The following is a 16,960-nucleotide window of genomic DNA, read 5'->3' on the forward strand; positions in this document are numbered from 1 at the left end:
GGGGTTGTTACTATAAGACCCTCCTGGTACAAACTGCCTGCTTGCTCCTTCAGAGTGGTCAGAGTCCCAGGGACCAAAGTGCTGACTGAGTTCCAGGAAGGAGAGCGGGAGGACTCTGATCCAGTGGCCCACAGGGATTGTATTTGGTGTGTCTTCTTGCCAGAGGTGTAACTGCCTAAGGGGTTCACCTTGCCTGCTGCCTAGATAGAGCCGATTCTTCAAGACAGGGAATTGCAATGAGTAATTCACACAGAGCCGGCTGTGCGGGAGACTGGAGTTTTATTATTACGCAAATCGGTCTCCCCGAGCATTCTGGGAGCAGAGTTTTTAAGGATAACTTGGTGGGTCAGGAGAAACCAGTAAGCCAGGAGTGCTGATTGGTTAGAGATGAAATCATAGGGAGTCAGAGTTGTCTTCTTGCTCTCAGTCAGTTCCTAGGTGGGGACCACAAGATCAGATAAGCCAGTTTATTGATCTGGGTGGGGCCAGCTGATCCACCAAGGGCAGGGTCTGGAAAATACCTCAAGCACTGATCTTAGGAGCAGTTTAGGGAGGGTCAGAATCTTGTAACTTCCAGCTGCATGACTCCTAAACCATAATTTCTTTCTATCTTTTTGTTTTGAGATGGAATCTTGCTCTTTCACCCAGGCTGGAGTGCAGTGGTGTGATATCGGCTCACTGCAACCTCTGCCTCCCGGGTTCAAGCAATTCTCCTGCCTCAGCCTCCCGAGTAGCTAGGGTTACAAGTGCATGCCACCACACCAGGCTAATTTTATTTTTTATTTTTAGTAGAAACAGGTTTTCGCCATGTTGGCCAGGCTGGTCTTGAACTCCTACCTCAGGTGATCCGCCCTCCTCGGGCTCCCAAAGTGCTAGGATTACAGGCATGAGCCGCTGCGCCCAGCCCTAAACCATCATTTCTAATCTTGTGGCTAGTGTTAATCCTACAAAGGCAATCTAGTCCCAGGCAAGAAGGAGGTCTGCTTTGGCAAAAGGCTGTTATCCTATTGTCTAAACTGTAAACTAAGTTTCTCCCAAAGTTAGTTCAGCCTGTGCCATGGAATGAATAAATACAGCTTGGAGGTTAGAAGCAAGATGGAGTCGGGTAAGATAGATCTCTTTCACTGTCTCAGTCATAATTTGGCAAAGGCAATTTCAGAGGCTTTCACCCATGACACCTGAGTAAGCGAATTGGTTGTTTCTTTAAAATTTTTATTTTAATTGGCTGGGCACGGTGGCTCACGCCTGTAATCCCAGCACTTTGGGAAGCCGAGGTGGGCGGATTACGAGATCAGGAGATTGAGACCATCCTGGCTAACACAGTGAAACCCCGTCTCTAATAAAGAATACAAAAGATTAGCTGGGCATGGTGGTGAGCGCCTGTAGTCCCAGCTACTCGGGAGGCTAAGGCAGGAGAATGGCGTGAACCCGGGAGGCGGAGGTTGCAGTGAACCGAGATCACACCACTGCACTCCAGCCTGGGCAACAGAGTGAGACTCTGTCTCCAAAAAAAAAAAAAAAATTATTTTATTTTCTCCTTTTTTCTTTTCTTTCTTTCTTTCCTTTTCTTTTCTTTCTTTTTCTTTTTTTTCCTGAGACGGAGCCTCGCTTTATCATCCAGGCTGGAGTGCAGTGGCATGATCTCGGCTCACTGCAACCTCTTTCTCCCTGGTTCAAATGATTCTCCTGTCTCATCCTCCCAGGTAGCTGGGATTACAGGCATGTGCCACCAAGCCCGGCTAATTTTTGTATTTTTAGTAGAGATGGGGTTTTGCCATGTTGGTCAGGCTGGTCATGAACTCCTGACCTCAGGTGATCTGCCCACCTCAGCCTCCCAAAGTGCTGGGATTACAGGCGTGAGCCACCGCCACACATGGCCAAAAACGTTATTTTACTTTCTGAGATGAAGTCTTGCTTTGTTGCCCAGGCTGGAGTGCAGTAGCATGGTTGTGGGCTCAATTCTGGACTCAAGTGACCCCCCTACCTCAGCCTTCCAAGTAGCTAGGACCATCAGTGTGCACCACCAAGTCCAGCTAATTTGTAATTTTTTTTTTTAGAGAAAGGGTCTCGCTATGTTGCCCAGGCTGGTCTCCAACTCTTGGCCTCAAGTGATCCTCACGTCTTGGCGTTCCAAAGTGCTGGGATTATAGACATGAGCCACCACACCTGGAGTAAAATGTTTCTGTAGCCTGAAAGGTAAAGGAATTTGAAGGCCATCTGCTATCTGAGAGAAATAACAGCACCTAGGGAGAGTGGAAGAAATAATGTATCAAAGAAGCCAGGGTGAAAATGTGATTTTAAGGTGTAGAGAGTTTCCTGAACCAACATTAGACAAAACAAATGGGGATGCAGCAAAGAAAAGGAAGAAGAGACTTGAAATCTCTGGGTTTAGGTCGCAGATATGAGGCATTTCCAGAGAGCTTAAATCTGGACCTTCTGAGGAAACAACAGTGGTAGAGTATTTTGGAGACACCAGGGTATTAGCAGGCCTGAGTATGCCAGTTGTGATTTTTTTCACAACTGGTTTGGCCTCTCCCCATGAATAGTGTGCATCTGACTATACATAGACCCAGCCTAACCTAGAAATGTGCAGTTTTTCTGAGCAACATGTGACCAAGAGCTTGCTCACCCAGTTAAGCCTAGGGACTGCTATCCTTCTGCTGATTGCTGTGGGATGAATGATGTCACCAGTCAGGAGATAGCTGAGATGTCTCACTGGTGGAGTGAAGCTTAAAGTAGCAAACTGAGTGGCAGGTGGAATTTCGTCTCTTTGTGAACTGAAGGCTGTGTATGTGAAAGAAAAAAGAACACAGAACAGAGTTCCTGACTGTAAATTCTAAGATAGCAGAAAGATAAACTCCTGGTAAGGGATACAGGAGGTTTGTAGGGATTGGGAGAGATGTGTATAATAAGGCTTTAAAATAGAAATTTTAGAGCAAAGGAGAAAAATGCCTAGATAAAAGTATAAATCTGGGTATTTTGGAGACTATCAGGTACTACATAGCAAGATAATAAAGGCAGAGGAGTTGCTCAGTAATGCATTTGGAGAAAATAGGATGGGAGATCAGAAATGATGCTTTTGAACTCTTATCTACAAATATTACCAGTAAGGCTAATAAACATATTTGACCTTTTTTTTTTTTTTTTTTGTGAGACAGAGTCTCGCTCTGTCACCAGGTTGGAGTGCAGTGGTGCAGTCGCGGCTCACTACAACCTCCACCTCCTGGGTTCAAGTGATTCTCCTGCCTCAGTCTCCCGAGTAGCTGGGACTACAGGCGCGCACCACCACAGCCCTCTCATTTTTGTATTTTTAGTAGAGACGGGGTTTCACCATGTTAGCCAGGATGGTCTCGATCTCTTGACCTTGTGATCCGTCTGCCTCGGCCTCCCAAAGTGCTGGGATGACAGGCATGAGCCGCCGCACCCGGCCCGTATTTGACCTTTTACTGAAAGGAGGAAACAATTTCATAGCCATCAGAGATATTTGATGAGAATATGATAATGAAAGAGTATACGTTGTTCAAAAGTGATGATTTGCTAGAAGAGCTGGGATTGATGTAGTACGTTAAAGAGAGATGTACAGCCTTGTTTGAGGATCTGCTATCATAAGGGATGCCTGCCTCCTTTGCATAAGGTCACATTTAGATTCTTTTGATTGCAGCGAGAGGGAAATTTCAGTACACCAAGATCCAGTGAGCTGTCAAGGGTTTCGCTTCCCCTTTCGCCATTTTTCAACAAATGTAATGAATAGTAACCCAGTGCTTGCTTCCAGTTTTCTGCCTGCAGTTAGGTTGTTTTTTTGTTTTTTTTTCAGACAGTCTTGCTGTGTCACCCAGGCTGGAATGCAGTGGTGCAATCACGGATCACTGCAGCCTTGACCTCCCCAGGCTCAAGCAATTCTCCCACCTTAGCCTCCTGAGTAGTTGAGACTATAGGTGCATGCTACCAGGCCCAGCTAATTTTTGTTTTTTTTTTGGGTAGAATCAGGGTTTCTCTATGTTGCCTAGGTTGGTTTCAAACTCCTTAGCTCAAGGGATCAGCCTGCCTTGGCCTCCCAAAGTGCTGGAATTACAGGAGCGAGCCACTGTGCCCAGCCAATATATTAGTTTTCTACTACTTTTCTAACAAGTTACCACCAATTGAGTGGCTGAAAATGACACAAATTTATCATCTCATAGTTCTGGAGGTCAGAAGTCTGAAATGGGTCTCACTGGGCTAATATGAAGTAGTACTGTGTTTCTTTCTGGAGGCTTAAGGAGAGAATCCATCTTCTTGCCTTTCCCAGCTTCTAGAGGCTCATGGCCCCTTCCATTTTCAAAGTCAGCAGTAACTAGGAGAGTCTTTCTCACATTGTACAACTCTGACATTGACCTTTCTGCCTCCCTCTTTCATCTTTAAGAACTTTTGTGATTACCTTGGGCCCACCCAGATAATATAGAATGATTTCCCCATTTCATCACTTGATTAGCAATCTTCATTCTGTCTGCAACTTTTTTTTTTTTTTTTAGTCAGAGTCTTGCTCTGTCGCCCAGGCTGGAGTGCAGTGGTGGGATCTTGGCTCACTGCAACCTCTGCCTCCTGGGTTCAAGCAATTCTCCTGCCTCAGCCTCCCGAGTAGCCGGGATTACAGGTGCACACCACCACACCCAGCTATTTTTTGTATTTTTAGTAGAGACTGGGTTTCACCATGTTGGTCAGGCTGGTCTGGAATTCCTGACCTCAGGTGATCTGCCTGCTTTGGCCTCCCAGAGTGCTGGGGTTACAGGCATGAGCCACCACGCCTGGCCTCTGTCTGCAACTTTAATTCTCCCTTGCCATGCAATATAACATGGTTCACAGGCTCCAGGGATTAGGGGGTGGACATCTTTGGGGGACCATTAGTCTACCTACCACAAGTGATAACCCAGCTTTCCACCAGAGGTGGATGAGCAGGAGCAGCACTATGAAGTGATAACTTAAGGTGGATTATTGCCCAAATTCTAGGCTTGTAAGTTAAACCTGGTTAGTGAAGTATGAGGAGAAGAGTGGGAAATCATTAGTAACCTGTATGAATTCATTAAGAACAAGCCATACTCTGCTAACCTCACTTTTTGGTTCAATTTTTTTTTTTTATTCAAATATACAGAAGGAACAGTGCAATCTCATAAGTTTATGGCTTAATGGTCACTAGTTAAGCGCATGTGTAACTAGCACCCTTGAACCCTTCCTATGCTCTTCCCAGTCCCTGCCTCTCCACCCCACACAAAGGGAAATCACTATTCTGACTTCTAGTTGCATTAATTAGTTTTCCCTGATTTTATGTAAATGGATATAATTTATATGTACACTTTTGCATCTGGCTTGCTTATTATGTTTGAGATTCTTCTGTATTTTTGTAGTTGTAGATTGTTCTTTTTTTTTTTTTGAGACAGAGTCTCACTCTGTCGCCGGGGCTGGAGTGCAGTGGCAGGATCTTGGCTCACTGCAACCTCCACCTCCCAGGTTCAAGCAATTCCCCTGCCTCAGCCTCCTGAGTAGCTGGGATTACAGGTGCCCACCACTACACCTAGCTAATTTTTTGTATTTTTAGTAGAGACGGAGTTTCACCATGTTGGCCAGGCTGGTCTCGAACTCCTGACTTTGTGATCTGCCCACCTTGGCCGCCCAACATGCTGGGATGACAGATTGTTTATTCTTTTTTTTTTTTTTTTTTTTTGAGATGGAGTCTCGCTCTGTTGCCCAGGCTGGAGTGCAGTGGCTGGATCTCAGCTCACTGCAAGCTCCGCCTCCCGGGTTTACGCCATTCTCCTGCCTCAGCCTCCCGAGTAGCTGGGACTACAGGCACCCACCACCTTGCCTGGCTAGTTTTTTGTATTTTTTTAGTAGAGACAGGGTTTCAGCATGTTAGCCAGGATGGTCTCGATCTCCTGACCTTGTGATCCGCCCGTCTTGGCCTCCCAAAGTGCTGGGATTACAGGCTTGAGCCACTGCGCCCGGCCCAGATTGTTTATTCTTAGTGCTGTTTAGTATTTATTCAATCTACTGTTGCTGGGCATTTCGGTTGTTTCTAGTTTTTGGCCACTGCAAGGGTGTAGCTATGCATATTCTACATATATACTAATTTCATTTGAATTGTTTGATAGCATCATTAGATTGTTAGAGCAGAAGCATGTGTATGCAGATTTTGGAGAGGTTCGTGGCAAATTCTCATGATATTCTCGTTGACAAGGTAGACTAGATAAAAATATAGTTCGGTAGATTCTTAGTCGGCTGAATAACATTGTGGAATAATGACAAATACAGAAAGGTCTATAGTGATAGACTATATGGCTCTGCTGATCCTAGTCAACATTTTAATTTTTTTATTTAAAAAAATTTGTTTGAAACAGAGTCTTGCTCTGTTGCCTAGGCTGGATGCCCTCTAGGGGAGGGCATCTCTGCCCTTGAGGTTAACTTGCAGTTGCCTCCATATTATCCTAACCCCATGGTCCCCTCCTGTCCCCCGCCCTGAAGCAGGAGGTCGGGCTCCACTTCAAGAGCAGTGCACTTGGCTGGGCTCTGGGGCCACTGGTCAGCTGTATCCGCTGAGGTGGGAACAAAAAGCCCTGTCAGCACTGCTGCCTGCCATACTCATTTCCTGCTCCCACAGCCAAGAGGCCCTGGAGGAAGCTGGGCTTTGAGGAAGAGGAGGGCTAGCTCTCTTCAGTCAGTTCCCTCTGCTCCCTGGTTTCTTTCTGTAGGATTCCCTTCCTCATTCAAACTGAGCCTTCTGTGCTCAGTGCAGAGAGAAGATCAGGGCTGGAAAGTGTGTCAGTGGCTGAGGAATCAGGCTCAGGAATGGGGGAGGTGGGAAACTGGTGGACAAAGAGAGGGATACATATGGATGGATAGAGAAGTAGAGAAGAGTCTGGGCACAGTGAGTCACACCTGTAATCCCAGCACTTTGGGAGGCTGAGGCGGGAGAGTCACCTGAGGTCACGAGTTTGAGACTAGTCTGGCTAACGTGGCGAAACCCCGTCTCTACTAAAAATACAAACATCAGCCAGGCGTGGTGGTACATGCCTGTAATTCTAGTTACTCGGGAGGCTGAGGCAGGAGGACCGCTTGAACCCAGGAGGCCGAGGTTGCAGTGAGCTGAGATTGTACCGCTGTACTCCAGCCTGGGGAACAGAGCAAGACTGTCTCAAAAAAAAAAAAAAAAAAAAAAAAAAAAAAGAGAGCAGTAGAGAAGCAATAGGGATTAAAAGGTAAACAAGCCACCCAGGTGCCATGACTCCTCCCTATAATCCCAGTCACTCCTCAGAAGGCTGAGATGGAAGGATTGCTTGAGGCCAGGAGTTCAAGACCAGCCTGGGCCACATAGCAAGACCCTGTCTCTAAAAAAAGTAAAACAGCCAGGCGCGGTGGCTCACGCCTGTAATCCCAGCACTTTGGGAGGCTGAGGAGGGCGGATCATGAGGTCAGGAGTTTGAGACCAGTCTGACCAACATGGTGAAACCCCGTCTCTACTAAAAATATAAAAATTAGCCAGGTATGGTGGTGGGCACCTGTAGTCCCAGCTACTCAGGAGGCTGAGGCAGGAGAACTGCTTGAACCCTGGAGGTGGAGGTTGCAGTGAGCTGAGATTGCACCACTGCACTCCAGCTTGGATGACAGAGGAAGACTCCGTCTCAAAAAATGAAAATAAAAAATAAAACAAATTAGCCGGGCATGGTGGTGCACACCTTTGATCCCAGCTACTAGGGTACCTGAGATGGGAGGACCCTTTGAGCTCAGAAGTTTGATGCTGCAGTATGCTGTGATTTCTCCACTGCACTCTGGCTTATTTGACAGAGTGAGACCCCCATCTCCAAAAAAAAAAAAAAAAAAAAAAAATTAGGGCCAGGTGTGATGGCTCATGCCTGTAATCCCAACACTTTGGGAGGCCGAGGCGGGTGGATCACCTGAGCTCAGGAGTCTGAGATCAGCCTGGCCAATATGGTGAAACCCTGTCTCTGCTAAAAATACAAAAAAATTAGCTGGGCGTGGTGGCGTATGCCTGTAGTCCCAGCTACTCGAGAGGCTGAAGCAGGAGAATCGCTTGAACCTGGGAAGCAGAGGTTGCAGTGAGCTGAAATCATGCCATTGTACTTCAGCCTGGGCGACAGAGCAAGACTCCATCTCAAAAATAAATAAATAAAAATAAATAAATATAATAAAATATAGGCTGGGCACCGTGGCCCACGCTGTAATCCCAGCACTTAGGGAGGCCGAGGTGGGTGGATCACCTCAGGTCAGAAGTTTGTGACAAGCCTGGCCAACATGGTGAAACCTCGTCTCTACTAAAAATACAAAAATTAGCTGGGTGTGGTGGCGCACACTTGTAATCCCAGCTACTTGGGAGGTTGAGGCAGGAGAATTGCTTGAACCCAGGAGGCAGATGTTGCCGTGAGCTGAGACCGCACCATTGCACTCCAGCCTGGGCAACAAGGGTGAAATTCTGTCTCAAAAGGAAAAATAAAATAAATAAAATAAAATATAAACAAGCCATGTATTTACATTTCAGAATCTGCTATGGTAGTGGGTGGGGAATTGGTTGCTCGTCCCTCCTTTTCTTGCCTACATCCCTGGACAGAGCCGAGAAGAACCTTGTGGTACACGGCTCGATTCTGAGTCTGAACTAGAACTAGTCCTGTAAGCTTATTCCAGTTTGGTGGTGTGACCTATGGTTACCTGGCAGGGAATCATAAATTTGTATTTGGAGATCCCATTCCCCTGACAATGTGGCGGCATCCTTTGTGCCTGGTGTTTCTACTTGGAAACCTGGCTATGTTGTGGTTATGAGCCAGCCACAGAGCCTAGGACAAGGGCAGAGGTTACAGGCTGGGGAGAAGGGGCACTAGGTTGTTGAGTGGCTGGAGGCTGGAGTCCAGTGGGGAGTAAAGGATGGGTGACTGAGGAGGAGCAACAGATTTGAAAGATTTGTGGAGGGCAAGATACAGGCACTTTGGTCATTTTGTGGGGTGCTGCACACTAGTGTCTTTAATTATTAACTTAGCGCTGGGGTGGCCTGGAGCTGTGGGTACATTTTTGCCCAGCCCTGTGATAAGGTTTGTTGTTTATTAGGCAGAAAGGCAAGCATTTGTATAGGACAGGAATGCCCCTTCTCAGGAAGAGCAGAAAGGAACGTGGGCAGTGAGTAGAATGAGGGTGGTGGTGGGAGGGAGGGGGAGAGAGAGAAGATGGTGCAGCTGTTCTGAGGGGCCAGTCTTCCCTGCTTCTCAGGATGAAGTAGCCAGAATGCGATGAGGCCAGGACACGACAAAATAGGAGGACTAGGGACACCAAGGCCACACCACTGCCAGGATAACTCAGGGTGTTTCTGACTGCTTCGGTGGCCTGAAGTAGGCAAGACCTGTACTAGGCCTCATTCTCTTGACTGGTAAGGCAGGGTGATGTTGACCTTGCCCTTAGAGCCCTTGGGAGAAGGACTGTAAAATTAAGCCCTCCTTATAGTGTTCTAGTTGCTGAGCTGAGGAGGAGGGATAAATGAAGCGATTCACTATGCTACCAGTGGGAAGATCTATGTTGTTTTTTCCAGCTTTCTTCTCTGCTACATCCTGGGGCTACTGGTCAACCTCACAGCATCTGTGGGCCTCCCTTTTTGAATTTCTTCAAGTAATTCAAATTCAAGTTGTAGACTGTAATTTTTTCGTTGGGGGAGGGATAATGGACTTCTTTGAGATTCTGATAAAAGCTATGATCCTTTTCTAAGAAAAGGTATGAACCTTTTTCTTAGGTATATCTGTATTAACATGGACATAACACTTTGGGAAAAAGAATTTTGAGCCTTATGGAGAACTTAGTTAAGAACCCTGGTAAAAGGACTACCTGTACTTCTGAGTAGAAGGACTGGGGGAATGTGTGTGGCTCTTATTTCTCTATTGTCCCATCAGGAAAAATGCCCTGTCCCTATTCTACAGGAGCCACTCTTAGCTGCAAGAATCTTTCCAAGCACAAAAGCAGGCAGCTGAGCTGCCAGGCAGTGGGCAGGAAATCTGGCCTTCATCCTAATCCTTGGCCACACGGCCTGACCTGCTGGCTCAGCATTGGTTAAGTCACAGCAGGACTCCTCAAGGTTAACAGTAATACCACAGAGTCAGAGTGCTATGTCCTAGAGCCCATGGGGAACGGGAGGTAGGAGGGAGAGACTGTGACTTTTCAGAGCCAAGAGCCGGAACAATCACTAATCCTGTATAGTTCCCAGTTGCCTCCCACTGCTGTGATTGGAAATCTGGATGTATTTTTTATGTAAGCAGATCTGCAATCACTTTGTTTTGTGTCTCCCATATAAGGTGCTGGGCGGTAGGGAGTAGGGAGGCCTTTGCATGATAATGGTGAGGACATTCTGGGGTCTGAGGCTTCCAGTGCAGAGCAGGTCAGAGGGTCTGTCTTTGGCTGAAGGGTTTATCTTGGTGACTGGTACTGGAAAAATTGCTTGGGAGTCTAAGGTCCTACAGTGGTGAGGGTAAGTCACCAATCAGTATGATTTTTCTTTCAGGTCTCTTAACCTTCATTAACTGTGCCTATGTCAAGTGGGGAACCCTGGTACAAGATATTTTCACCTATGCTAAAGTATTGGCGCTGATCGCGATCATCATTGCAGGCATTGTTAGACTTGGCCAGGGTAAGAAATAATATTAGCAGCAACTAATCTTTGTTAAGCATTTTCTGTGAGCCACACTCCTCTAAGTGCTCTTCGTGCATTATTTCATTTCTTATAATAACCTTATTTGGTAGGCACTATTATTATCCACATTTTATAGATGAGGAAACAGGCTGCAGAATTAAGTATCTTGGGCTGGGCGGGGTGGCTCATGCCTATAATCCCAGCACTTTGGGAGGCCGTGGCAGGTGGATCCATGAGGTCAGGAGTTCAAGACCAGCCTGGCTAAGATGGTGAAACTGCATCTTGACTAAAAATACAAAAATTAGCCGGGCGTGGTGGTAGGTGCCTGTAATCCCAGCTACTTGGGAGGCTGAGGCAGGAGAATCGCTTGAACCCAGGAGGTGGTGGGTGCAGTGAGCCAAGATCGCACCACTGCACTTCAGCCTGGGCGACAGAGCGAGACTCCGTCTCAACAACAACAACAAAAAAGCCGGGCGCGGTGGCTCAAGCCTGTAATCCCAGCACTTTGGGAGGCCGAGACGGGCGGATCACGAGGTCAGGAGATCGAGACCATCCTGGCTAACACGGTGAAACCCCGTCTCTACTAAAAATACAAAAAACTAGCCGGGCGAGGTGGCGGGCGCCTGTAGTCCCAGCTACTCCGGAGGCTGAGGCAGGAGAATGGCGTGAACCCGGGAGGCGGAGCTTGCAGTGAGCCGAGATCTGGTCACTGCACTCCAGTCCAGGCTACAGAGCAAGACTCCGTCTCAAAAAAAAAAAAAAAAAAAAAAAAAAAAGAAAAAAAAATAATTAAATATCTTGCCCAAGTTGCTACCGGCAAGTAGAGGAGCTGAAATTTGTATCCAGGACAATTGACCCAAAGTCTGTCCTTTAACTTTCATTCACACTGCCTCCCAGAGGAGGCTGATCTTGGCAAAAGGGTTGACAGCCATGCCCTGGGAGCTGGCTTTGGCAGATTGCGATAGGAGGCAGGAATCAGGCAGCCTGCAGAGCAGAGCAGAACTGCATTGTTTCTATTCTCCAGCCTTTCTGCTCTATGGTGGTTTCTTATCCTAGAAATCTACCCTGGACCCTTCCTGTCAAGATCCCCATCTATGTCATTAGGATGCAGGGCATTCTGATCTATCTCTGTAGACGTCTCTCTACTGTTTCCTGTTCCCTTACTGGTACTCTTGCTGCCAAAGGTGTTGTAGGCCACTTACCTGCTATTATATTACCATATTCTCTCAGTCCTTTACTTGATCATCGTGAAGTGGGAGAATAAGCCACTAATCCCCTGCCTTCCAATGTTCTTGGGTTCCAGGAGCCTCCACTCATTTTGAGAATTCCTTTGAGGGTTCATCATATGCAGTGGGTGACATTGCCCTGGCACTGTACTCAGCTCTGTTCTCATACTCAGGCTGGGACACTCTCAACTATGTCACTGAAGAGATCAAGAATCCTGAGAGGTAGGTACTGCACCACCAATTTTCCATAGCAATGATAGCCATCATTTAATGAGCTACTACTCTGTGACAGACAGCATACCACAACCACCTATGAGGTTAATTTTATCAGCCTCATTTTAATAGATGAGAGGCCTGAGGCTCAGAGAAGTAACTTGTCTATGATCATAGTAACAGGGCTAAAATATGAACTTTCTCATGTATGCTTTGTAAATTTTTTTAAAGGCATTTTTACATTTGTTCATTAATTTCTACATTAATTAAAGCAGGTTGTATTATATGCTTATGTATGTTTTTAAAACAGATTTTCCTTGATAGATATTTCATCCACCCTTATCCCCACATACATAGCTTTGGGATATAGACGTCCAGAAACATTCCTATGTTTCCCTCTGATCCCTTCCTTGTTTCCTAAATTCATATTGACATTGTGGTATAGTTTCAGTCATTCAATTAAGTCACCCCACCATTATTGCTCTGTAGTCTATATATAGAGTGAAAAGAGCACTGGATAGGAAGACAAGGACCTAGAGTTTGTCTTTCCACTGACTTGTGGGCTGACCTTGAGGGAGTTGCCCGGCCATCTCTTTGTCTGCTTCCTTATCTGTAATTGAGGGGGTTAAATTCTGTGATCTCCATGGCCTTTCTTGGCTCTAAAATTCTATGATTCTGGGAACTAAGATTTGCCAGGGAATGGAGTTTTTTAAGAGAGAGTCTTGCCCTATTTTCTATGCTGGAGTATAATGGCGCAATCTTGGCTCATTGCAACCTCTGCCTCCCAGGTTCAAGTGATTCTCCTGCCTCAACCTCCCAAATAGCTGGAATTACAGGCGCCTGCTACCACACCTGGCTAATTTTTGTATTTTTAGTCAAGATGGGGTTTCACCATGTTGGCCACGCTGGTCTCGAACTCCTGACTTCAGGTGATCCGCCTGCCTTAGCCTCCCAACGTGCTGGGATTACAGGCGTGAGCCACCGTGTCCAGCTCTCTGTAAATGTTTAAGTCAAAAGAATCACAATTCTTATACCAATAAACTCCTTTTGGCTTGAGAAACAGAAGAGCACTCTTGGTACACAACTAGTGGTAACGCTGTGGGAGCAGAGATAACAGAAGCAGGATGAAGGCCTGGGTGGTGCTTCCACCTACTGGACAGAAGCTGCATGACTCTGTATTTGCAGAGTATTTGCCCCACTTTGTGCTTCTTTTGGGCAGCCTTACTGTTAAGGATGTTTATAAAGTTCATGGCTTTATTGGGCTACAGGGACCTCGAGAGCTCTTTGCATCTTTCTTTTGCCCACCAGTTAGGATGGCTCCTGAGGTTCTCAAACTGAGGAAGGGGTGGGCAGACATATCTTCCAGCTTGCTTGTCAGATACACACACTTCTCTTCCTACTGAAGGCCTATCTCTGAAGATGTTAAATTTCACAATTTGCCTCCATAATTTCCTTTTATATTTCTAAACCTTGAGGCAAAATTGCCAATGTTGATAATCTTAGAGATGGAATCCTGACACTAAAAGATCTTTGGAGTATAAAACAAAATAACCTCCCATTTTCCTGTGCATTATTATGCTGGGACACTCTTTGTTAATCCTTTTTTTTTTTTTTTTTCCAGACAGGGTCTGACTGCCTTGCCCAGGCTGGAGTGCAGTGGCCCAGTCATGGTTCACTGCAGCCTTGACCTCCTCGGGCTCAAGTGATCCTTCCACCTCAGCCTCCCAAGTAGCTGGGATTACAGGCATGCGCCACCATGCTTGGCTAATTTTTTGTTTTGTTTTTTGAGACAGAGTCTCACTGTTACCCAGGCTGGAGTGCAATGACACAATTTTGGCTTACCACAACCTCCACCTCCTGAGTTCAAGTGATTCTCGTACCTCAGCCTCCCAAGTAGCTGGGGACTACAGGTGCGTGCCACCATGCCCAGCTAATTATTTATATTTTTAGTAGAGACAGGGTTTTGCCATGTTGGCCAGGCTGGTCTTAAACTCCTGACCTCAGGTGATCCACTTGCCTCGGCCTCCCAAACTGCTGGGATTACAGGCGTGAGCCACCACGCCCGGCTGCTTGGCTAGTTTTTTGTACAGACAGGGTTTTGCCATGTTGCCCAGGGTGGTCTCCAACTCCTGGACTCAAGCCATCTGCCCACCTTAGCCTCCCAAAGTGTTGGTACTACGGGCATGAGCCACTGATCCCAGCTGCACAGTCCTATCTCCTAATATGATATTCCTTTCCCCTAATGTTCTTTAGTTCTTAAGTGTTTAGTTCAGAGCTTCAGCCACTATCCAGGGCACCATCAAAGACAAATGCATTGAGGAAACGTAGCAAGAGTCTCCATCCCTGGAAAGACTGGTGTGGCAGGGAGAGTCTAAGGATTAAAGGAGAGATAGGGATATGACTGTGGGACTAATGTGTATTTTATTCTATTTGGCTGTAGGAACCTGCCCCTCTCCATTGGCATCTCCATGCCCATTGTCACCATCATCTATATCTTGACCAATGTGGCCTATTATACTGTGCTAGACATGAGAGACATCTTGGCCAGTGATGCTGTTGCTGTGGTAAAGGATTTTCACTAGCAGGTTGAGGGTGACTTGTGGGGTACTGGGTATATTCTGGCTCTTGAAAGTCCTGGAAAGGGGGTAGATGGCCTTGAAAGGAGTTCATTTCGAATATGGGGCTTGCAAGAAGGTCCTGTGACCCCCACTGTGGAAGAAGAGTTGGAGTCCTAATAAGGGGAATCTGGCACATGCCCATCCATGTCTTTCATCCCTTTTAGATCCTGCTAATGACTCTTCCATTCTTTTCCCTTAGACTTTTGCAGATCAGATATTTGGAATATTTAACTGGATAATTCCACTGTCAGTTGCATTATCCTGTTTTGGTGGCCTCAATGCCTCCATTGTGGCTGCTTCTAGGTAAGAGTGGCATCTTTTGAAGGGCTATGGCAGTGGACGGTAGAACTTACAGGACCTGGACTTTGATTACCTGTTTTCCCACTGATACCATAACCTCTTTCTTCTTGTTTCTAGCAGAAGCCTGCAGTTGTCATTAATCTTAATACTGAGCTCCAGCCTATATTATCCAAACACTTTTGAAGGAAGGGATGGCAGAGAGGGAGGGCCATGTGGCAGGTGAACCAGGCTGCATCGTGTCCACCAATTTTCTCAGCTTCTCCTATCTTACCTGACATAGGCTTTTCTTTGTGGGCTCAAGAGAAGGCCATCTCCCTGATGCCATCTGCATGATCCATGTTGAGCGGTTCACACCAGTGCCTTCTCTGCTGTTCAACGTAAGTCAGCTCAAGGATGAGACTGAAAATGATTGGGGGGGTGGGGGGAAACTTTAGTAACAGCAGAAGCGACTGTTCTAGCTTCCTGAAAGCTCTAAAAGAAATTCCAATAGAAAAACTATTGGTGGATCAGAATGTTCAGACCATGGGCAAGGCACTATGCCAACCGCTACAGGCACTACAGGGAAAATCCAAATGCTTTAAGGAATGGTACACCTCTGCTCTAAGAGGAGCCATAAAGTACATGGAATACACTGTAATGATTGATTGCCATGACAGATAGTGAGTGATACGGTGTTTAAGAAATGATCACTTCCATGGGAGGAGAGGGTGAATGAAGAATTACTTCTAGAAGTGTATGTGTCTTAAAATCCACCAAAATGTTCTCAGAAAAAAAAAAAAAAAAAGGTGCATCTTGATGGCTAGGGTTGCAAATGGTAGAGATGGGCTTTAGGTAGGAGAAATAATATCAGAAAATCCTGTGGCAAAGCAGTATGGGTTTTAATAGAGGTTGAATATCCAAAATCTGCAATGCTCTAAAAATCTGAAACTTTTTGAGTGTTGACTTGACAGTGGAGCATTTTGGATTTTCAGAATCGGGATATTCAACATGCAGGAGGAGATAAGAGCTGGATAATGTAGGTTGGAGCCATTATGGAAATGGTCCTATGCAAGACTTTTGAGGGATTGTTTCAAGCTTGCTTTATACAGGGTTAGCTTGAAGAATGGGTTGAAAAACCAGTTGAGACTACTGACTTGTAACAGAGGGGATAAGGTATTGAAACTAGAGTGTTAAAGGGATTAAAAACAGAAGAGGACCAGGAGACTCTGAGGATCGACAGGGGATGGATTTGGGAGGTATAAAGGGAGTGAAAAGCCTTTGGAGTAACAAAGGCCCTGAGAAGAGCTGACTTGGGCTCACACTTACAGGGTATCATGGCATTGATCTACTTGTGCGTGGAAGACATCTTCCAGCTCATTAACTACTACAGCTTCAGCTACTGGTTCTTTGTGGGGCTTTCTATTGTGGGTCAGCTTTATCTGCGCTGGAAGGAGCCTGATCGACCTCGTCCCCTCAAGGTATGGCAACTCCATCCTACCTCTCCTCCATCTGAAACAGCTAGAGTTGCTGCTACAGGGGACTATTACAAGACACTTCATTTAGAAACCTTTGCCTGGGACTTGGTGGTTAGTACCGTGTTGAAATTAAAGGCATAGAAAGAAGGCTCAGTGCGCTAATCAGTTATTTTAGCTGTCAAGAATCCTGAGTGGTCCACCCCAGTTGTGTTTCCTGTGCCCTCAGCTCAGCGTTTTCTTCCCGATTGTCTTCTGCCTCTGCACCATCTTCCTGGTGGCTGTTCCACTTTACAGTGATACCATCAACTCCCTCATCGGCATTGCCATTGCCCTCTCAGGCCTGCCCTTTTACTTCCTCATCATCAGAGTGCCAGAACATAAGCGACCTCTTTACCTCCGAAGGATCGTGGGTAAGCATTGCATCCTTAAATCAGCTCAGCTATTGTAGAGCTTGGTTTTTGCCTTTTTCTGTAAATCTTGCCTCCAAAGACATTTTTGCCA

At 46.2% G+C, this 16,960-nt stretch overlaps 1 protein-coding gene across 3 annotated transcripts in view; it reads left to right on the forward strand.

Annotated features, from left to right (window-relative positions):
• The window catches only part of SLC7A7 (solute carrier family 7 member 7), a 45,700-nt gene that overhangs the window by 28,121 nt on the left and 619 nt on the right, over window positions 1-16,960 (forward strand). For all 3 annotated transcript variants that reach the window (XM_007990772.3, XM_007990775.3, XM_007990776.3), the window contains 7 exons: window positions 10,520-10,645; window positions 11,952-12,096; window positions 14,528-14,651; window positions 14,905-15,008; window positions 15,286-15,382; window positions 16,313-16,462; window positions 16,686-16,869. In XM_007990772.3, coding sequence (XP_007988963.1) covers window positions 10,520-10,645; window positions 11,952-12,096; window positions 14,528-14,651; window positions 14,905-15,008; window positions 15,286-15,382; window positions 16,313-16,462; window positions 16,686-16,869 — 930 coding nt within the window. The remainder of the gene's footprint in view (window positions 1-10,519; window positions 10,646-11,951; window positions 12,097-14,527; window positions 14,652-14,904; window positions 15,009-15,285; window positions 15,383-16,312; window positions 16,463-16,685; window positions 16,870-16,960) is intronic.

The sequence above is a fragment of the Chlorocebus sabaeus genome, chromosome 29, assembly GCF_047675955.1.
Source record: "Chlorocebus sabaeus isolate Y175 chromosome 29, mChlSab1.0.hap1, whole genome shotgun sequence".
Taxonomy (NCBI): domain Eukaryota; kingdom Metazoa; phylum Chordata; class Mammalia; order Primates; family Cercopithecidae; genus Chlorocebus; species Chlorocebus sabaeus.